General features: G+C 38.6%; 1 protein-coding gene across 3 annotated transcripts in view; it reads right to left on the reverse strand.

Annotated features, from left to right (window-relative positions):
- Positions 1-23,532, reverse strand: part of LOC134378800 (serine/threonine-protein phosphatase 4 regulatory subunit 1-like) — a 78,764-nt gene that overhangs the window by 51,022 nt on the left and 4,210 nt on the right. For all 3 annotated transcript variants that reach the window (XM_063098128.1, XM_063098121.1, XM_063098111.1), the window contains exon 2: positions 2,765-2,897. In XM_063098128.1, coding sequence (XP_062954198.1) covers positions 2,765-2,862 — 98 coding nt within the window. In that variant the 5' untranslated portion in view covers positions 2,863-2,897. The remainder of the gene's footprint in view (positions 1-2,764; positions 2,898-23,532) is intronic.

Raw genomic sequence — 23,532 nt, forward strand, 5'->3', positions numbered from 1 at the left:
ATGATTTAAAAAACTCTTAGTAAACCAAATTTATTTTACAAAATAAATGACCTGTGCTCTTCAAATATGTCAATATCATGAGAGGCAAAGAAAGACTAAGAGACTTAGAGATTAAAGAAGACTAAAGAAAAATGAAGAGTAAATGTGATACATGGCGCTGTACAGGATTCTGGACCTAAAAAACAGAGGCAGACAAAAACCGATATAAAGGACGTTATTAGGACAACTGGCAAAATTTTATTAATATCTGTATATTAGATAACAGTATTACATCAGTTAAATTTCCCGAATTTGATAACTGTACTGTGATTATATGAGTGAATGACGAATGTCCTTGTTCCTAGAAAAATACCCAGTAAAGTGTTCAGGGGAAAAGCGACATGGCATCTACAAACTACTCTCAAATGGTTCAGATGAAAACAATGTAAAAATAAAGAAAAAGAGCATTCTCTTTTCTATAAAACTAATATAGCAAAAAGTTAACTGGTGAATCTGATTAAAGGCTATACAGGAATTCTTTCTACTATTCTTGAAACTTTTTCTCTAAGTATGAAATTATTTTTTAAATTTAAAAATAATCTCTTAGCAAACCAGAAATATAAACTAAAAATGCAAGCTTCCTTAAGGTGATAAAGGGTAGTTAGGAAAGGAAGAAATAAAATGATCATTTTTCGCAAACAACATCATTGTAGTACATAGAAAACCCAAAAGAATCCACAGGAAGGATAGTATAATTAGTAAATGAACTTAGCATAATCATAAGACAAAATAAAAATATAAAAATTCATTCCATTTTCATATATCAGCAATTAGAAGGCTTAAGAAATGACACAATTTATATTAACATAAAAAGTCAAATACCTAAAACTAAATCTAACAAGATACAGATCTCTACAGCATAAAATTATGTATTACAGTTTTATAATTATTTGCACATGTATATGAGGGCACTTCAAAAAATTCATGGAAAAATAGAATTGAAAGATTATACATATCTTTTCACAAACTTTTTGAAGTACCCTCTTAAATGTATGTGTATATACACACATACACAGAGAAAATGAAGAAAATCTAAAAAAAAAGGAAGGATTGGGAGACTAAATATTGTAAAGAGGTCAATTCTTTACAAATTGATTTATAGATGCAATTCAATTCCAATGAAAATCCCAGTAGGTTTTCTTCCAGAAACTGATGAACTGGTGCTGAAATGTATTTGGAAATGCAAAGGGCCAAGAACAGCCAGGATGATACTGAAGAGCAAAGTAGGAGGATGTACTGTACATGACACCAAGACTTTGATGAGAAAGTGACAGTAATGAAGACAGCGTCGTACTACTGCAGTGACAGACAAATAGACAAAGGAGCAGACTAGAAAGTCCAGATGTAGACATGTGATTTAAGACAAAGGTGGCAGTGCAGAACATAGACAAAAGACAGTATTTTCAATAAATGGTGCTGGGTCAATTGGATTCCATATGGAAGTAAACAAAACCTGACCCCCATCCTCATAACACACACAAACAAAAGTAATTCCAGGTGCACTGTAGATCCAAATGTGAAAGGTAAAACAATAAAACTTCTAGAAAACAATATAAGAGAATATCTGGTGGCCTTGGGATAGTTAAATGTTTCTTTTATTACCCAAAAAGCACTAACCATAAAAGTAAAAGTTGATAAATTGTGAGCTACATTCCAATTAAGAACCTTTCATCAAAAGACATCATTCAGAGTACCATCATTTCCCTATCTGTAAAGTGGGGATAATAATGGAACTCACCTAGTACCATCATTGCGTGCTTTCCGTTATTTAACAGATGTAAAGGTCTTAGCCTATGTTTGGCATAGAATATAATTTTTAAAAAGAGTGAATGGAAGGTAAAGAAAGCGACTCAATGAGTATCATCTAGTCTTTACAAAAGAGCAGTGTAGTTAGGGAATATAGAAGGAAGAAAAAAGTTAGAGCCACTCAGAGGACAGTTTAGAATGACAGACGAGCTGGTGTTTGTAAATGGAAGGAAGTGGCCTGTATAACAGGCGAAGAAACAAAGAAGACGTACCTGAAGGAGGTGAGGTACCAAGTAGAGGAAGGGAGGCAGAGGCTGAGGGCCAGTCAAGGGGGCAGAGCAAGAAGAGACACTTGCCCTCTAAGATGGGATGGCAAAATGCTTTCAGATTCAGGGAAGTTTCAAGAGCAGACTGTAAATGGAAAGCAATGCCTTACAGCTTTCTTCAGGAAATAAGAATCAAGGTCATCTGCTGAAAGTAAGAGAGTGTGAGCCTGGAATCAAACCCTGCCAGCACCAGGAGTGACAACAGAGCAGGGTGGGAAAAGTTGCCACAGAAGCCACAGAAGCACAGCACAGCCAAAAACCAAAGCAGCAGACAATGCTTCCAACTGATGCCTCTCATGACTTCTCAATTAAATAAGGCATCTCACTTCTGAGTACTACGTATGTGAAAGAAACCGAGTCAGCAATCCTAATCACTTACACACCATGAGTTTCACCACCATTTCCTTCCTGGTTTACTAGATGGTTAGTGAAACAGTAACAAATATAATAGAAAAGGCTAATCAAAATAATGGAAAAGCCTAATGGTGCTATTCACACACAGAATCCAGCATCCTGGAGACAGCCCATATCCCACCTCATCCATGGCTCTGCTCAAAGTTGTCACAGAGAAAGAAGTAGCCACAAGTGTAAGTGTCAGTTTAAATCAAACACAACAGAGGATTGTCAACATGCAAAGGACTGGTTGAGCTTACCGGTTGAAGATGTTATCGCTGAAAGCATATTTTTCCAGGCGAGTAAGTGGGGGGAGGTTATCCTGGCCTGGAATGTCCAAGAAGGCCGTTACCCTCATGCTGTCACAATCTGGACCATAGTCTTCAAATCCATCTATAGCGGAAGAAGGAAAAAAAAAAAAACTCACACTCAGGATGCATCAACTGTGACAAGTCACAGGAGCAAGAACATGGCCTTGTGGAATGTTTTCTACCTTCGCGGCCCCTTCTAGCTGAAGCCTCTAAGAGATGCAAACTTAAGAATTCACCTAAAATGAGATGGGCAGTTGTATAACCCCAAAAGAATAAGGACCAGAGCTAAAAAGAAAAACTGGACACCTTCCTTTTAGCACTGTCTGGTGCATGCGTTACCTCTAACTGCCAGGAGCAGGAACAATTCCCTGCTGGGGAATTCATAAGCAAGTAAACAAAGGAGCCATGTAGTTCTGCTGCAACAGGTTAAAACGGTCCAAGGAAAAACAAGTTTGGCCCTGTTACCCAGAATCTAACAGAATGTTCCCCCCACAAACATTCAGACAACTGCATCCACCCCATGACATCAATTGCCATCCCTCCATACCTCTGGCCCAGCAACACCAGCTTGACCCCTCCCCAGGAACACCCATGGGGTTCCTCCAATGTACTCTGGCCAAACATGAGTCATCCTTCCTCTTCCTCTTTAAACCTGCTCTTCCCTGCACCTCTGATGCAGGCATCCCCTCCCTCCAATGCAGTGGGATGGCTGAGCTCATGGGCTCTGGAGCCAGGAACAAATCCTACTACTACTTAGTAGCTGTGTGACCAGAGTGAGTCACTTAACCTGTCTACACCTCCATGTTCTCATCTTGAGAGCGGGGATAAAACCCCATCCCTACCCCATCAGGAAGTTGGAACAAGTGAATTCATGCATATGAAGACCCGCAGGACCTGGCCCCCTCGTGATCTGGCCCATCAACACTGGTCACACCCTTTACGCACCCCATGCTTTGGTCTGTCGGAACTGCTGGTGCTCTCACATCCCCAAGGGCCTTCTGCAAATGCTGTTCCCACCTGTTCTCTCCTGGGTCTCAGCTAGCTATGGCCCCTCTAGAAAGCCTTCTTGGCCCACTCTCCTCACACCTTGAACATTGGCAACCTATGCTGACGTCCTGCTACCTTACAGTTAACTGTTTGTCTGCAATCAGCCCTTCTACAGTAGAAGCTCTGAGGGCAAGGCTGTGTCCAGCTACTGTTGGATTCTCTGAGCCTAGTAGTATGATGCCTGGCACACAGAGGATGCTCATTAGATACATAATGAATAAATTCACTTTAGAGCTATGTATTTCACCAAGGATGCTCTCTAACAAAACAGAGGAAGCTCTTAACCAACCACAGAATTAACTTAATCTTTCCACCCACTCTGTAGAACACACTGACTAATTCCAGGGCACATTGAACACCCATAGCTAAGGGGCTACTCTCTAGGAATGACAGTGGTAAGAGGAGTTGCTGGGATCACAATAATAATAAAAATAATGGCTACATTTTCTGAGCAGTTGAAATAGGCCAGGGCCGTTACAATTCCCACACCAATTCAACCAGGTAAAGACTATTCTCGTCCGCATTTTACAAATGAGCAAACCAATACTCTGAGAGATTAAGTAACTCTCCCTTGGTCGCTCACCTAGTCTGCCCTTCCCAGAAGTATGTTCATGCTCAGCTGTTCCCACAGGAGTGACCTGCTCATGAAGAGACAGTCAGTTATCTGTACTCCCACACCTATTTATGCCAGTTGTCCTTTTTATTCATTTATATCTTAGTGAAACATTGTGTAAACTAATGACATATGACTGTCAAAAGAAAGTTCTTATTTCTGAACATTAGTTTGAATTCTTCAGAAAGACTCAATAAAGATGAGTTACTAAAATACAGCTGTCAAATTAGATGTGGGTAACACAAGTGGAAAATGTTGCAAACACACCATAAATAACTGTAAGAACATACATTCCTGTTGCTTAGCACAAGTCTTCTCACCCCACTTAACATACTGAACCTGGAAATGAGGATGAGGCCTTTCCGGTGTGGTACACAGAAGAAAGGAGAAGATCCAGGTGCCAAGACAAGGCCTTGGCTTAGATCACAAGATCAGCATATGGACATACATTTTTAGGTTAAAATAAAATGGTTTAGAAATGTAGCCATCTTTTTTTTAAGAATCCTTGCTATGACCAACTTTTTCTATTAAGCAGACATCTATCTCTTCATTGCATTCCTGCTGGAGAAGAGGCCATCCCTAAAAAGATAAGGCAGGTAGGGAATTGCACGGATTTGAAATCCAATTATCAAGAGGACTCTCACCTGTTTCAAAGAGGGTCTGGCTGGAGTTTATGCACAATAAAGAGAAATATACCTAGCAGAGCCCTCCTTTTCCCTACTCCCCCCACCCAAGTTTTCCATTTTGACCTAGAAGAATAAAGATAAAGAAACAGTCTGCCAAAGACTTCCCTGAGGCTAGTTTTGGCAAGAGAACTGCCTCAATAGCTCCAGAAAAATTAATCAGCACCTGTTACAGACGTGTAAATTTGTCCCTACGGCTCCTTACACTGAAAACTAGGTAGACGGTGAGTAACACTACTGATATGGAAAAAGCAGAGTCCTACCTGGCAGAAAAAAAAACAAATCATGGTCCATTTAGTTGGTAATTGACAAGAATTTAAAATAAGAGATGACAAGTTCAGGCCTAAATGTTTATTTTTCTTTCAAACACTAACTGCATTTTTTCTCTACTAATTCTTTTGGCCTAGTAATAAGAGGTTATTAAAAATTTACACCATATAACAGTTACTCAGAAAATTTTAACAAAGAATTATATATTTGTAGAAAAAATATATGTGGCACAATCAAACACATCATTTCTCTACATGATCTTTGCCTGGGATGCACAAGTACACACTAGGTTATAGCCAAGACAGATGACCACAGTCATGTTGTTTGAGCTATTAGTGCATTTCAGGGCCCAGGAGGAACATACAGCTTTCATCCCAGTGATATTTATGGAACACCCATGGAGCCTGGAGTGGACATGAAAACATTAACTAAGTGTAATGCAGTGATTCCCAAACTTTTGGGGTCACAGATAGCTTTGGAACCTGAAGATATCATTTATATACACATTCAAAACTTTTCATACAGGATCAAGGGTATCAAAAGAGCTTCTGTGGAATACCATGTACTTCATGGGTTACGAACTTACTGTTTTGAAATTAATAGAAAATACCCAGACATTCCTCAAGAAACTCTGTACTTAGCAATTAGTTCCACTAAAGAATAGTTGTTATTGGGGAATATTAATGATCCTACTATACTAACTATATAATACTTTACTAACTATACACAAGGAAATAAAAGCCATAAAATATTGGATAATAATTAACCCTTTTATTGAGTACCTACTATTTGTCAGATACCGCACTGGGTACTGAGGTCACGTGCCTTCAGAGAGCTCTCAGAGCAGCTGGGGGAGATACATGGTAGAATCTCGAAACCCTGCCTCAGTACCTCTGTGGCCAGTGTTGGGAAGGGAGAGCCCACGGCTCCAGGAGAGGCTGTAGTGGTAGACTGGCCTTCTCCCAGGGATCAGAGAAAGGCTCTTTTGGATACTTCAGCTGAGTTCTGAGCTGTGCACACGTGAGAGAAAACCACCCAAGGCTGAGGGAGGAAGCATCAGAACAGAGCCAGCAGAATACTTCCCGGCAGTGCTCCCCCAGCCAGAGGACAAAGACCATGTTATCCATGGTACACGGGTGAGGATCTTCAAAAAGGGCACTGCCAACTGGCCAGTTTAGCTCAGCTGGTTAGAGCACACAGCCTTACAAGGCTCAGATCCCCATACCAGTCAGCCACCAAAAAGGAAAAAAGGGCACTGTCTTAGTAGTAGGACTAAATTAGTCCAAACTAAAGTCTTTTCTACACTTACCATAACAGAGGTTTGAAACAAACCTCCATAGAATACAACTAAATCCAAGAAAGTTAGCTATGCATCATAAAATTTATATAGTTTATATAGTAAAATCTAACAACAACCACACAAAATTCTTAATGACTGGCATCTAGTGATATATTGACAAGCATGAAAAGAAGCCAAATAATACAACCATAACTAGTAAATAAAAATAAACAGAAAAAGTTCCCAAAATGTCAGAGATGATGGAATTAATAGAAAATTGTCTTAAACAGCAATTTTTAAAATGCTCTATATATTCCAGAAAAACCTGATGATGTTGAGAAACAGAAATGTAAATAAGACCCAAATGTACATTCCAGTGATGAAAAACACAATAAATGAATCAAAAAATAAACTGAAAGAAATTAAGAGCACATTAGACAACTAAAAAAAATCAGAGAACTCAAAAATATAGCAAGAGAAACTATCCAAAATGAAGCACAGGAAGGAAAAAAAAGTAGGGGGGGCGAACAAAGCATCAGTTATCTGGAGACAATATCAAGCAGCACAACACATTTGTAACTAGAGTATCAAAGGAAAGAAGAAAAGAAAAGAGGAGATAGGGAAAACATAAAAACAATTAGAAGAATAATGGTTGAAAAAAATTTTTTTAATTTGATAAAAACTGTAAGCCTACAGATTAAAGAAACTCAACAAACCCCAAGCAGAATACACATAATGACATATCACACCAAGGGCCATCATTATCAATTGCTAAAAACCAGTAATAAAGGAAAAAAAACTTTTTTTAATTTTTAATTTTATTTTTTAATTGACAAATAAGATTTGTATATATATGAAAAAAATCTTAATAGCAGTCTAAGGAAAAAAAAGACACATTACATAAAAAATGCAGAAACAAAGAATAGCAGCATACTTCTCATCAAAACCATGCAATGAAGAAAAAAATAGAAAGATATCTTTAGAGTACTGAAAGAAAACAAACAAACAAAAAAAACAATTAGCCAAGAATTCTTTACCTGGAGAAATATCTTTCAAAATTTAAGAGGAAATACAGACTTTTTAAAACAAATAAAAGCTGAAATAATTCATTGCCAGCCAACAAGTACTATGAGAAATGTTAAAGGAAGTTCCTCAAAAAGTAGAAATATGATACCGTTGGAAATCTGAGGCTACTCAAATGAAAGAAGAGGACCAGGAATTGTAACTACACGGGCAAATATAAACAATATTTTTTTCTCATTTTAAAAAATCTCTTTTAAAGATAACTGACTACTAAAACAAAAATAATGACAATATATTGTGGGGGTTGTGGCATATGTAGAAGTAAAAGAGCAATAAGGCAAGAAAACAAAATAAAAGGCATACAGGTTGGAAAGGAAAAAGTAAAACTGTCTTCATTCACAAACAACATGATTGTCCCTGCAGAAGATCCTAAAGAAATTACAAAGAAACAACTAGAACTAATAAGTGAGTTTTGCAAGATTGCAGGACACACGTAAATACAAGAAAAGCAGTTGTATACCAGCAAAACACAATTGGATATTGAAATTTTTAAAATATGATTTATGATATTTTATAAAAATATAAAATTCTTAGGGATAAATTTAACCAAATATGGGCAAATCCTGTAATAAAAGAAATGTTAAAAGAATGATTCATATTGTTACAATGTCAATGCTCCCCAAATTTACCTATAAATCCAATGTTATCCCAATCAAAAACCTAGTAAATAATTTTGTAGAAATCAGTAAGATAATTCTAAATTAAAATAGAAATTCAAAGGACCTACAGTAGCCAAAACAATTCTGAAAAAGAAAAACAAAGTAGAAACATAACGAAAATGGCTTATGGACAAACATAGATTCATGGAACACAGGAGAAAATTCATGAAGAGATTCACAAATCTAAGGTCAATTCATTTTTCACAAAGGTGCCAACGTAATTCAATGGGGAAAGGACAATCTTTTCATCAAAGAGCACTACAACAACTAAATAGATATGTGTGGAAAAATGAACTTTGTTCTTTACATTACGTAAAAATAATTAATGCAAATCTATCATAGATATAAATTCAAAACATAAAACAAGAAAACCTCTAGAAGACGATGTAGGAGAAAAATCTGTGCTCTTGGATAAGGCAAAGAGTTCTTAGAGAAGACACAAAGAGTGTGTGCCACAACAGAAAATACTGATGAATTAAATTTCATAAAAATTTATAACTTTTGCCCTTCAACAGAAGAAAACAGAATATTTAACAACAGGCTGGGAAGAAAATATTTGTAGAACATATATCTGATAAAGGATTTGTATACAGAACATATATAAAAACAACTCTTAGAGCTTGATTTCAAATATAGGCACAAGATTTGAATAGACATCTCACTAAGGAAGATATACAAATGACAGTTAAGCACTGGAAAAGGTGTACAACATCATTACTAATTAGGGAAATGTCAATTAAAACCACAATGAGATAATACTACATACCCACTAGAAAGGCTAAAAAGTTTTTTTGACTGACTATAAATATGTAATATATAAATATGTTAGCCAAGATATGGAGAACTGGATCTCTCATACGTTGTTGGTGGAAATGCAAAATGGTACAGCTACTAAAATGGTTTGGCAGTTTCTCAAAAAAATAAACACTTATCACATGACCCAGTAATCCCACTGCTAGGTATTTACCCAAGACAAATGAAAACGTGTTTGCACAAAAACTTGTACTTGTATGTTCATAGCAGCTTTATTAATAATAGCCAAAAACTGGAAAGAAACGATATCCATCAACTGCTAAATGGGTAAACAAATGGTCATATATCCATACAATGGAATACTTGTCAGCAATAAAAGGGACTGAATTACTAACATACAACACCAGAGATGCATCTCAAAAAGATTATGTCAAATGAAAAAAGCCAGACACGAAAGACTTTATAATACATAATTCTGCTAATATGAAATTTAGAAAAGACAAAAATATAATAATACTTAGCAGATCAGTGGTTGCTTGGGATCAGGGGTAGGGAAAGGTATGATGGCAAATGGGACTTCTGGGGTGTTAGAAAATACTTTATATACTGATTATGGTTGTGTGGTTGTGGTCCCAAACTCTATTTGTTAAGACTCATCTTAATAAATGAAACTTCGGTGAATTTTACTGTACATAAATTATACACTAATGAAAGTGACCTAAAAAATAATAAAGATGAACAGAAGATGTAATAATATCTGTCTATTCTTCCATTCTTCCCATGCTGGATCTTTTGAAGGCTCCAGTGAATCTACTTAGCACATTGCTGGCGCCGCTGTGATGAAAACAACTCTTAAGGATACTGAAGTCCCTCTGCTCTGATTTATGGAGTGGCTTTGTGATCTTAACTTTATCTCCTTGAGAACCCCAATTAAGATCCAGAGAATGTACAGTAGTTTTGAGATCACAGGGAGTTGCATAGTCTTCAGGGACACCTTCATTTCATTGTAAAGATATGCAAAAATATAACTCAAAATTGCCAGGCTATTTGTTTGTCAGAAAGGTTCTAATTGCCCCTGAAGGTGCTGGAAAAGCACTGTCAAGTTTCTATTCTAGACTTTGTCCAGTGGGAAGCTACTGACCTATCAACGTGGATATCTCAGCCTTCTAGGAAAATATTTATATCATAACAAATAATAAACTGACATTCTGATTTCTATTCTAACATCAATCTCCTTTTTCCATCTACACTGTCACTACCCTAACCAAGTGTAGTATATCACAGGAGCATGGGCTTTGCACTACTAGGTTCAAATCCCTTGCTACTGAAATTTCCAACAACATGACAGTGGAGGTGAAGAGAATAAAGCCCCCCCCATACACAAACAAAACACAGAAATTTCAGTAAAGTATTTTAAAACATAGAAAAGTACGAAGGCAGGAAGGAAAGAGGAAGGACATCCCCAAGGCCAGAAAGGAAGATAAAAATCAAAGTGACAGCAGTCAGCAGAAGTTGACACCGTATGGCCGACACTGAAGACCTAGATACTGGTCTATAAAACTGGATTTCTGATGCCCACATGGGGATAAAACCTATAGGCAGGGAATTTGAAATCAAGGTCCCATTATAAGACAGCTGTAAAAGGGGAAATACAGTTAGGGTAGGAGGGGGAGGGGTAGTCACTCTTGAGAAATCAAAACCACAGGCCTGCACAGCCTGAGTGTACAGTCTAAATTTACACTACCCCCAAAGTGCAGGAGTCCTAAGCTGAGTTACTGAAAGAACTGCCGTCCAGATTCATTACAATCCAAGGCATCCCAGCAGAAGCAGACAAGAAAATGTCCTAATGAAACATTTTCACAACCCAAGACACACGGACCTTCATAAAACAAGCCCTAAAAAATGGGCAGGCAATAAAAAAGTTCAAACAACACATGGCTACAATACATCATCAGGAAGAATTTAGTAGACAAAAAAAAAAGAGAGAGAGAGAGAATTTGCACCCCAAGATTAGAAATATTTTAAAAATCTGAAATAAATGATCAAATAACAATGTTTAGAATGAGTAAGATTTTAAAAATAGACATCATAATGAAAGAAGAGAGTGTCAGGGGCAAACAGGCACATTTGAAAAGGAACCAAGTAGAACTGAAAAATAGAGACAATGTAGTTAAAATTTCAGTAACTGGCTTAAATAGCAGTTTAGACACAGCTCAAAAGAGAGTTAGTGAGCTCGAAGATTGATCTGACAAATCACCCAGAGTGCTACACAGAGAAATAAAGGTATGGAAAATATTGGACAGCAATTAGGACACATGAAGAATAGAATGCTAAGGTCTAAGTCCAGTGGGAATTCCAGAAGAGGGATTAGTGAAAATAGGAAAGGTCGCTATTCAAAGAGACAGTGGCTAATAATTTTCTAGAACTGAATAAAAAAATATATATATATTTAATTTGAAGAAGTATAAATCCTAAACTGAATAATTAATAAAAAATCCATACCTAGATGCACTGCAGAATACCAAAGGCAAAGAAAACAGAGAAAAATTAAAGATTAAGTCTCAGATTTCTCACTGCAAAGATATGAGACACAACTGTATAGTCAATAGGAGCATGGGGCCTTGAGTCAGAACACCTGGTTCTGACATCTAGCCCTTCCTTTTACTAAATATGGAATCTTGGATAAACACCTCACCTCTCTAACTCTGTTTCCTCAACTTAAAATGGGTATAACAGTGTCTATCTCATATGGCTGCTGTAGGTAGACTAAATGACATAAGATAGAAAAGTAGATAGACAGATATATATCATCCAACACACATAATTACTTTAGAAATATCAGCTTCTGTTATCATAATTATTACAATTAAATCACTGAGCACATTATATTACTGATACTGTTTATATTTCTATCTCCAGAGTTGAGGGCAACCATAGCCACTAGAAAGCATGGGAGAGGGGAGGGAGGTCCCAGAAATGAATGAGTCAGAGAGTTTGAGAAGCCTCTGTATTAAACTCTGTCCAAACTCTGGCTTGACCCCAAACCACGCATTTGTGTGGCAAACTCCAAGCAGCACAGCTAAGACTAAAAGAATTAAACAAATACTTGAGATATTATCCATATAGGAGAGATGAGTTAATAGTCTGACTCAAGTCAGTTTAAGTGCCTACTAAAATAAAACAAAACCAAAAAAGGTAATATTCTTTAGAGGGATATAGCAGAAACCAGAGATTCTATAACACATAACATTCACAATATCCAAATTACAATCCAAAATTACTGAATATATGAAGAAAACAAGAAACCACGAACTAGTTGAAAGAGGAAAAAATCAAAACAGATTGACTCACAGCATCCCAATGCTGTAATTACAGACAAGGATTTTAAAGCAACTATTACAATAATCCTTATGGATATAAAGGAAAATATGCTGGTAATGAATGAAAACAAGGAATCTCAACAAATATGTTACAATAAAAAGGCACCAAATAAAAATTCTAGAATTGAAACAATATCTGAAATTTACAAATTCACTATGTGGACTTAGAAAAATGGAGACAACAAAATAATGACAAAAACTTCCCCATATTTGATGGAAGATATAAATGTCCAGATCATAGGACATTTAGGATCCTAGTGAACCCCAAGAGGATAAACACACAGAAAACCTCACCTAGACACATCATAGTCAAACTGCTGATAATCAGATGTGGTAATCTTGAAAGCAGAAGGTGAAGACAAACATTACATACCTGGAGTAATGATTCAAATGACCTCTGACTCCTTGCCAGAAGCAGGGAAGGCAGAAGAGTGAAGCCCTATCTTTAAAGGACTGGGGGCAAAAAAAACCTGTCAATCCAGAACTTGATACCCAGTGAAATATCCTTCAGGAATGAAGATGAAATAAAGACATTTTCAGATTTAAGAAAAAAAAAACACCTAAAAATTTGTTTCTAAAACACTCTTTAACACAGCCAGCCAATGTGGACTACAAAAACTGCTAAAAGAAGCTCTGCAGGCAAAAGTGGAATGACACCATACAAAAACTTGTGTCTTCAAAAGGAATCAAGAGCATTAGAAATGGTAAACATCTTTAAAAATGGTTTTTTCTCTTAATTTTTAAAAAATATATATGATGGCTTAAAGCAAAAATTATAACCTTGTACTGCGGAATTTATAACATATGAGGTACCGTATATTTTAAAACTATAACATACAGAGGGGCAATAAACAGAATTATATATGGTAGTCAGGATTTCAACATTTTACTTTAGAGTGGTACAATATTGACTCTAAGCAGACTGTTTCTGTCTCCACAGCTAGACATGGAGAGCCTTTAAACAGTGGGAACAAGTCAAATAATACCCAGCACACAGCAGACACTTAATAAATATTGGTTTCTGTAGAAATCAGTCTCCTGAGACTTTGATTACCAAGATTCAATTCATGAGAGCCTGGCAGCCCTAGAGAAAGGTTAGAAAATCTAGCCTTCATGAAAACAAACCTGAGATGTATGTAGCTCCTAGTCTAAAACCACCTGGAGTTGTACCCACAATGGGAGTTCTCAAGCAACAAGACATTAAGTAATTCATTTCTGCTTGCGAAAATGAAATATCTGTTTCAGAAAAGACAGAAAACAGGTCAAAAACTATCGAAGAACCACTAAAATAAAATTAATGAATTCTAACACTCAATATAATGTACATGAGTTAATCGAAAGTATTCAACCATCTTAACAATGAATAGGGTAGAATTAAATTTGGTAATTCATAAAGAATAAAAGGAGGGGCAGAGACAGGAAACATATAAAAGTCCATCTGAAGTAGTAAGGAATCTGAATTACAGGGATTTTTGTTTTATTTTAAGAAATAGAATCACAATTTTAGTCCTATACATGACAAAGATCCAGGCTGTCTAACTGCTACCTCCATGAGAGAGAGAGAGTTCTGCATTAAGAGACTGTTGGTAGCCAATCAAAGCCAAAGAGCACTGGCCTCCACCCTACCACTGGTTTGTTCTGTGCTCTCAGACTGCAGCTTTGACCCCAGCCAGCCAAGCTGCAGATGCCCAGCCTGCTCAACTGGCCTCAGGCTATGGACAGCTTGGGACAGCCTATCGCCACATATGATAAAGAGAAGGTATATTAAATGCCATTAAATCACACAGTGGGAAAGTTATTCCTTTAATTCTCTAATTAAATCAGAGAAAGTTTCCTTTTGGTGCGAGTGTGTCTTGAACATCTAAGACTGGTAATCTTCCTTTCAATATAAAGTCAGTCTCATGCTCAGAATCTTTTGCAGACAACTGTGTCTATCTAGAATTTAATAATGTTATTTTCTTTCTGTTTTATAATATTTTGGTTAAGTTTCATTTACAGTAACCAATACAGGCTCCCCAAAATGTGTTTAAAGTTATTTGATATAAAGAAATATACAGGTGATATAGTAATAAAGTAAAAATAGAAAAAGTGGTATACAAGTACCTAATTTCTGAAAAATAGTACATTGGTGCAATCCAAAGAAAATATTCCTAATAGCATCACATTCATATGCAAAGAATAGTGTCTTTTATTCCAAGTACTGAAAATCAATTTTTTTTCATATAAGTAAATATTTTCCCTTGTATGAATCAACATCCTAGACCTTTTCAAAATTAGAAAATCTTACTTGAGTCCAAATTGAGATTATCAGTGAGATTATTACTACTTATTTGCCTGTGAACAATGTATTATTTTTTTTTAACTACTCCCTAAAAGTACCAGGGTCTACTCAAATGTACCTGCAAGCAAGATTCAGATCTCTTTTCCTCAAAGTAAATAAAAATGGCCAGCATTAGCTTTGATGTCAATTCTGAAGGCATTCTGACAAGGTACCATGATTAATAACTTCTTCCCATATTGTTTTCATGTTTTGTTTTGTTTTTTCTTTATTAAGTCTTCAAAGACAAACTGAATCAAGCAGCAGCTGATGATCTCTATAACAACAGAGCAGGATTTCTCAACCTCAGCACTACTGTTGTGAGGACTGTACATCATAGGTAGGACATTTGGCAGCATCCCTGACCTCCACCCACTACATGCCCAGAGCGTTCCCTGCCCAAGAGTGACAATCAAAACCATCTCCAGACATTGCCAGGGGCATGGGGGGAGCAAGGAGGCAAAATTGTCCCTGGTTGAGAAACACTATAAAAGAGAAAAATCAGATGTTGCTACCTGAGGGGGTTCAGGTCAGTGGGAAAGATCTGGCCCACACTCTCCTCTCTCTGAGTCATCTCCCACTCACTCCTTCTCTCTTGCACTGTCTCCAGCCACAAGGCCTCCTGCTATTTCCCAGAACCCTTGCTCTGGCTGTTGCCTCTGCCTAGAACTCTCCTCTGTGAGATGTCCTCTCAGGTACCTACCTTCACCTCCTTAAAATTTTTGCTCATTCATCATCCTCTCTTCCCTGAACACCTTATTTTGAAATTGCAAGTCACCCACCTGCATCCTCCCTTACCCTGATCTACTTTTCTATTTTCCCAGAGAACTCATCACCTTCTAATATACAAAACACATATTTCCTGCGGTTACTGTTTATTTAGCTGTGTCCGATGCCCCACCTCCATCCCCAGGACAAGAATCTTTGACTCACTGATATGCCTGGCACACAGCAGGCACTCAATAAAAGTTGGTGATTGGATGAATGAATGAATTGTAAAGATGTGCCAAAGTAGTTTGCTGTGTCCCTGTCAATGGAAATAGCACATAAAATAATTCCTGCTCTCAAAAAGAATTTTCTAAAATTTACATTTCTAGCCTCTACAAAAAAGGCATGTTGTCTGGCAACTGCTAACAGAAGCAAGGACTCTAAGTGGCAATATCACGAGCAGTCAATTATTCTGGGACCTGGCAAGTCCAGGCCAAATATAAACACCAGGAATCTTAACCATTCAAGTTAGAAATGAAATATGAAGCGCACATAAATAATTCCTTGTTCAAACTTCTTCATTGTATTTTTTTACAGTTGAAAAAAAAAAATTACCAATTCCATTCATGAAACTTAATTAATGCAGAAAAGCATAGCTTTCTGAAGGAAATGGTTTCTAATAATAATGTAAGCTGTCTTGGCCAATGTAAAATATAAAATAAACCAGTACTGATCATGCTTTGACTTCATTTGCCATCTACGCTGTGAGAAACTTTTGAGCAGCAGCTGCCTTTTAAATTTCTGCCACACATTAGGTTGACTGGCAGGTGTACATGGGACATCACTGACTCTTTACCAAAAATGACTAATATTTAAAGCTAGCCAAGAACAGCAGAGAAAGGGTGTGTAAGAAGCACTAATATGATTTGCAGGGTATGCTCAGGACCCTGCCCTCGGGCTGCACACACATGGCTGCCCTGTTTTCCTGAACCGTGTGCCCAACATCCCCACAGCTCTGTTGTGCCACAGTCAGCGGCTGTGGCTGTTACCTACTCCTCAGGGGGAAGGTCCAAGTTTAAAATCCACTTCAGTAGCTAAGATATAGCTCACCTCTACCACCCAACCCAAACCACTGTGGTTCTGAGCTCACATGACCAAAAACAGGATAAGCTCCTCTACAGTGAGGTCCTGCCCACTTTGCAAAGAATAACAGCATTTATTCTCCTTTGACCCAGGCTATTAAGTATAAAAAAAAAAAAAAAAAAAAACTCTTGTCTCATTAAAAGTCCCACAGGAAAACATATTTCTGGAACCCACAACTTTTGGAAAAAAGGATTTACCCTCCTCTATGCAAACTAGTTTCTCCAGGGTTACCTCCCAAAAATAATGAACACAGTCAGTATCTTTATCATTTAAAACAGGGTAGGGCACAAAATAAATCACATGAGAATGCTGTAGTGAAAACGCACTATGGACCCTTGAGTACTTGCCTGTGTATCAATGCTTTTTACAAGACACTAATTAAAACAGGCTAATTACAAATTAATATCTTAAGTGTATTAGGTATATATTTTCCACAGATTCAAGTACAATAGATATAATCTAATAAAAAGAAGAAAAAGAAACTTTGCAGGTCATTTTGCAGCAAGAAAAGGATCAAAAGATCAGTACAAAAACAGAAGGCATGTTAACAGCAAACCCACCTTGAACACATTCTCTGCCCTCCACAGTTAACTTCAGGTAAAAAACATAAACCATAATTCAATACAGTATGGTGATTCAGAGATGAAAAAACAGGATCCCAGGACTCTAAGCTCCCAAAGGAACAAAGATCACCATATACCTAACAACCCACAATGCAGGAGCCATGGGATACAGGTGTAAACAAACAGGGGAGGAAACTAGCTTTGCTGGGAAGAGAGTGGAAGAGATAGGAGAAAGCTTCCCTGGAGCAGAAGTGATGTGTGATTTAGACCTTGAAGATCAAGTAGAAATCTGCCACACAGAAAGAGAGACAGGATCCGGGTAAGGGAAAAAGAACATTCCAGATAAAGCAATGAGCACAGCAGAGGAAAGTACACTGTGCCACTTTTAAATGGTTTAGGGACACTGAAGATTTCACATGAAGCCATCAACCCTCAACTGAACAGCCACACTCATAATTGGTTTTAAGTGGAAAGGTGAGAAAAAATGAACACAATAAAACATACCCAATGAGATACCTTTATTGGCCCAGACATGAACAGAGCTGGAGCTGGGGGCAGAATGTCATGGCACGTCTATCCCAGCAAGCACTTTCATTAAGAATCTGTTCTCCAGGCATTCCCAATATTTATGATTCTCTATTCAACATGTCATCCTGTCACTATAACTCTATATGAGATACGCCACCCTGGGCCAGACCAATTATCCATATGATCCAATATTCTGTCTCTGACATAGCACTACGGGATAGTGAATGGGGAACACAATAGACGTGGTCGACTATGTCTACATCCTACTCAAAATATCAGAAGATTGGTTGATAGTAGCCAAGAAGTTTAGCTTTATTTGTAGAATTTGTATTTTTTAAAAAATGTATTAAGGTAGAACTTATAAAAATAATAATGTCTTAGAGAGTCTCATTAGCCACTCTTTGATAAACAATAACTAAGTCTTTGTAAGGCCTTAAATGATTTTGGGGGAACGAAAGTAAACCATTCCTTGATGTGTTATTTAAAATGGTATTGTTCCTCTTGCTAACAGACTTGCAAGTGCTAACGCAAATTCCTAAATTGGGACTATTTCCAATACCTAGACTAGACAAACCTGACCTGTCTAAAAGATAAAGAACACTTCATTCTTCACTGGCTTTCTGGGGTGAACTGATCCCACACACTGCAGGTCCTTGTTGACTTAACTAAATTCAACAGCAAGTTGCACAGGCAAACTTACTCTATATAAATGTCGTTCTCTAACAAGACCCAAGCTGATTTATTAGCTCTCATATGAGCAGATCCATCCAAGGCATAATGTTTTATATTGCAAATCTTTGAGGGCTACTGATGGTTATTACTAGCACTGGGCAATGGGCTGGCTGAAAACTTAATTCACGAGCAGCGTCCTTTCTATACCATGTATACATGGAAATTCCTCTTTGATTTGTGGTTTTAATCACAGCTTCCAAAACCTGTCATTATTTATGACTCTAACTTTTACGCTGACAGTCAACAGCAAACTCTTACTTGGGTTACCTGATAGGAAAGAACTATGCAGTTCAAAGCAGTTCATATGGTCCATTTTGATATGACACTTCTCAATTTTCCTGCTGACTCACCCAGGTGGGGACACAATGGAGGAGGTGAAGGTAGTAGTGTCTACACAATATTAATGAATGGAACAATATAACTCAGAAATACAATGAATTCTCTAGTCAGACTTGAGGTATATTCAAAAAGAAAAAAAGGGTGGATAAGAAAGCCAACAACTTTTGGGGTGAGTGTAGGGGGGGGGGTCTCTATTTTCCTACTGTCCAAAATATTTGAAACAATCAAGCAGTGCTGACCAAAATAAAGTCGCTTTACTGACCACGTTGGTCAAACTACTAGGAAGGTCACCTTCCTCCTTCTGGAAAGAAGCAAACTCCTCTGTGGACGCAATGAATTCCATGCCCCAAGGTCAGCTGCCCTCTTGTCCTGCTCTCTGCCACCTCTCCCTTTCACTGGCTCCTTCCCCCAAGTCCACAGGTAGGCTCTCACCTCTGCACCGATTTTAAAAATCACTACTTTTTTAAAAATTGAAGTATTACATACAGAAAAGTGTACAAATATATGTACCACTTGATGAATTTAAACAAGCTGAATATGCCTGTGTAACCAATACTCTGATCAAGAAAGATAATTTTTTGGATCCCCATACCTGCCAGCCACCAAGAAAGAAAGAAAAAGAGAATGAAAGAGAGAAAGAGAAAGAGAGAAAGAGAGAAAGAGAGAAAGAAAAAGAAAAAGAAAAAACAAGACAGAAAGACAAATGGAAAGAGAAAGAAAAAAGAAAGACAGAAAGAAAGAAAGAATTTTACCAGCATCTCCAAAACCACCTCAGGCCACCTTCCACTTATCCCCTTTCTGCCCCCCTCCAAGGTAACCACTCTCCTGCCTTCTAACAGCCTAGATTCGCTTTGCCTGGCTTTGTACCTTGTGTAAATAGAATCATGTACCGTTTTACATTTGGCTTCTTTCATATGTTTGTGAAATTCATCCATATTATTAAGTAAAGTTGTAGATCAGTCATTCTCACAGCTGCATAGTTTTCCATTGTATGAAAATACCACAGTTTATAATCTGTTGTACTCATAATGGATATTTGAGCAGGTTTCAGTTCCCAACTCTTAAGAATAACGCTACCATGAACATGTCTTTTTGAAAACATATGTTCACGTTTTGTTGGGCATATAACTAAAATGGAATTGTTGGGTCATTCAAATTCTTTTTTTTTTTTTTTTTTTTAAGGTTTTCAGAGTAGATCTCCCATCCATAAAGGAAAGCCCCTCCAAACCCTCCAGCTTCTGTTTCTTGAAAGGGAGTGTTTTCTGCTGGGCTGTGAGCCCCAAGAGCAGTGAACATTCCCCAAAGTGCCCAATGCCCAGCCAGTACCTGGAATACAATGTGTGCTCGATATATGACCACTGAGGTTCTACTGGACTACCGACTACACTGCCTCGACTTCCAATACCTTCCCAACTAATTCCACCCTGGCGTCTGCTCCTTGGCTGTGCTGAACAATTTCTCACCAAGGTCACTGAAGACCTGCTAACTGTCAACCCCATGGCTTGTCTTCAGTCATCTTACCAGATGCCTCTGGACCAAGTGACATAAATAAAAGATCACCCCAACAGAATTCTGGCTTCAAGGACCTCCTAGTTTCCTATGCACAGCTAATTACTAGAAGCTTCTGCTACCCAGGGATCTCACCCTTCATCTTCTTCTCCAGCCCCCATCTCTCAGTCATCTCCCACGGCTCCTCCTACTACCCACCATGACTCCCAAATCTAATCTCCAGTCCTACCTGTGCTCCAGAACCCTACAAGGGGGCATTCTAGTGGCCTAGACAGTGCCACCAGGATCTCCCATAAGCACCTCAAAAGTATCCGTCTTGGATGGAAACATTCACTCCACCCACTCTCCCCATTGCCCTAAGCATGCTTCTCACATACTGCCCAGTGCCATTCACTACGCTAGACCATAGCAATCCAGAGATGGAGAGGACCCATTCTAATGGACAAGGAACAGACACTTGGCCATGCCTGTGCTAAATGCTGCCACGAGGTGATACAGGGTTCAGGGAACGCAAGGAGGGCACCTAACCCAGTCTGGGTGGAGGAGAGCAGAGATGTCAAAAAAGTTTCCCACAGGACCCATCTCTGAGTTGACTCTTCCCTCACTGTCATAAATGTCTATCAACCCTGTTCTCAGCTTTCATGCTCACCTCCTTTATTGAGACCCCAGTGCCCTGGCTGGATCCCTGGAACACACCCACTGTCCCATCTCCAGCTTTTCTCCACCACTACATACTTTCCTTAAAGCATAACCCAGGTCTAGTCACTCCCCTGGTTAAAGTTCTCCATGGCTCCTCACAACTCCTTGAATAGAAGGCAAACACATTACCTTGTGATGGACTTAAGGGCCATGTGTGGTATGGCTCCCGCCCCCTTCTCTCACCTCCTGTGTCTGTCACTGACTGCACTCCAGACACACAGGCCTTCCCACCAGTCCTTGACCAGGGAGAGCTATATACAAGATGCTTTCTCTGGCTCTTCATGTGATCATCTCCGCCTTGTCACTCAAATCTCAGTTTAAGAGCACCTCTCAGAGCTCCAGAGAAGCCTGCTCTGGCCAATGGACATAAGCAGAACCTGCATCCACCCAACCACACTGGGCTGGCACTTCCCTTTATACTCACCTGCTATCATCCTTCACAGCACCCACCATCCCCTGATCATTCCACTCACTTACGTCAACCTGCTCAATGTCTGTCTCTACCATTGGACTGAAAGCCCCATGAGAGCCGAAACTGGGTTTGTTTTATTCGCCTCTGTGTCTGCAATGCCTAACACAGTACCTGAGACTTAATAGGTCCTTAACAAATACTAGTCACATGAATGATGAATGATTTAAGATGGGGTTATATCTCAATAAACCCATCATAAGCTGAAAATATCTTAAGTCAAAAATGCACTTAAAAAATGCCTAACCTACGGAACATCATTACTTAGCTCAGCTTACCTTAAAAGTTCTCAGAGCACTTACATTAGCCTATAGTTGGGCAAAATCATCTAACACCAAAACCTATTTTATGATAAAGTGCCGAATAACTCACGTAATTTATTAGATACTGTACTGAAAGTGAAAAACAGAATGGCTGTATGGGTGCTCGAAGTATGGTTTCTACTCAATGCATACCACTTTTGTGCCATCATAAAGACAATAAAAGTGAATGAGGAGTCCTCCAAAGTTTAATGGCTAAGATAAATCCTACAGCCAGACTCCCTGGTTTAAATTCCACCTCTGCCACTTGCTAGCTGTGTTACTTTGGGCAAGTTATTCAGCCTTTCTGAGCCCTGTGAGCTTGCTCAGTAATAAAATAGGGTTTAAAATAACTGCCTCATAGGTTTTTGTACTTAAGTTAAAATACTAGAAGCACTCAGAACAGAGCTTGGCACATTATTAGTGCTAAATAAGTAGCTACTTTTGTACCACTGCCTGGGTTGCCACCGTAAGACACAAGTTTGAGCAAAACACACAGAGACTCCCTAATGCCTCCTGGGTTACACCCGAAGCCAGCTGGCTGATGTAGTAGATTCTTCATGGACAGCCCCCAGTCCTTTATCCTGTCTCACCCGACTCCTTCCCCCCACATACACCCCTGGTGCCCAAGTCCTCTACCTTCTCGCCAGGTCCCAAACAGACCAGACCCTCTCAAGACTCTACCTTTGTACCCATTTCACCGCAATGCCAATCACCTTCCTCAGCCTGACCCAACTCGAATGCCAGTTCCCCTTAGAAGCCTTCTCCTCCTACTCCTGGCAGACTGAGACACTGTCTTCTTACTGCCCCAACTCTTTGCCTGGACCCTTGACACGCTGCTTCTAAGCTACCTTTACTACCCACCTCCCCACTAGGCTGTGAGAATCTCAGGAGCTGTGCCCAGGGTTATTTGTGCCTCTATCCCCCAAACCTCCTGCCAGGCTGGCACCTTGGAGGAGCTGGAAAAACAGCTGTTACATGGATGAATGACTTTCCAAACCTGGAAACCTACCACTTGCCCTAACCTCTTATTTTTTCCCCATCAGAATTAAGACTAACTAGCATTTTGAAGGTCAAAACGACTTTCTCTTTCATTAGCTAGGCTTCATTGTAAAATTTCTGTTTATAAGAGCTTATTTTGTGATGAAGAAAGCCATTTAAGGCTCTTATTTCTAAACAGAAACAATTTCAGGGAATTTCTGATGTTTGTCTGCCTCACAGAAAATAGAAAACACGGAGCAACAAAAGTGAAATGTACTACCATGGTCAGAGGGCACACAAAGTTGATTCTGCTTCCACCTCTCTGCCTCTTGTTCCTTGCCAGTCTCATCCCGCTAGGAGGAAACAGGTACATCACCAACACATCAAGAGGAAAAATGAAACATGAAATTTGAGCAACTTGTCAAGGGTTATTCAACAAAGCAGAGGTTATCCTAACAAAATGCTCAGCTCCTCTAACTAAGCCCAGTGGGAAAGACACCATATCAGGTTGGCTCAGCTAATCGACAGAGCTAGGAGTCTAGAGAAATAAAGTCAAGTTTCATTCAGAGCAGTGGTCAGCAAACCACCATCCATGGGCCAAATTCAGCCTGTGTTTGTAAATAAAGTTTTATCAGGACATAGCCATGACCGTTCCTTTATGTA

The sequence above is a fragment of the Cynocephalus volans genome, chromosome 1 (assembly GCF_027409185.1).
Source record: "Cynocephalus volans isolate mCynVol1 chromosome 1, mCynVol1.pri, whole genome shotgun sequence".
NCBI lineage: Eukaryota > Metazoa > Chordata > Mammalia > Dermoptera > Cynocephalidae > Cynocephalus > Cynocephalus volans.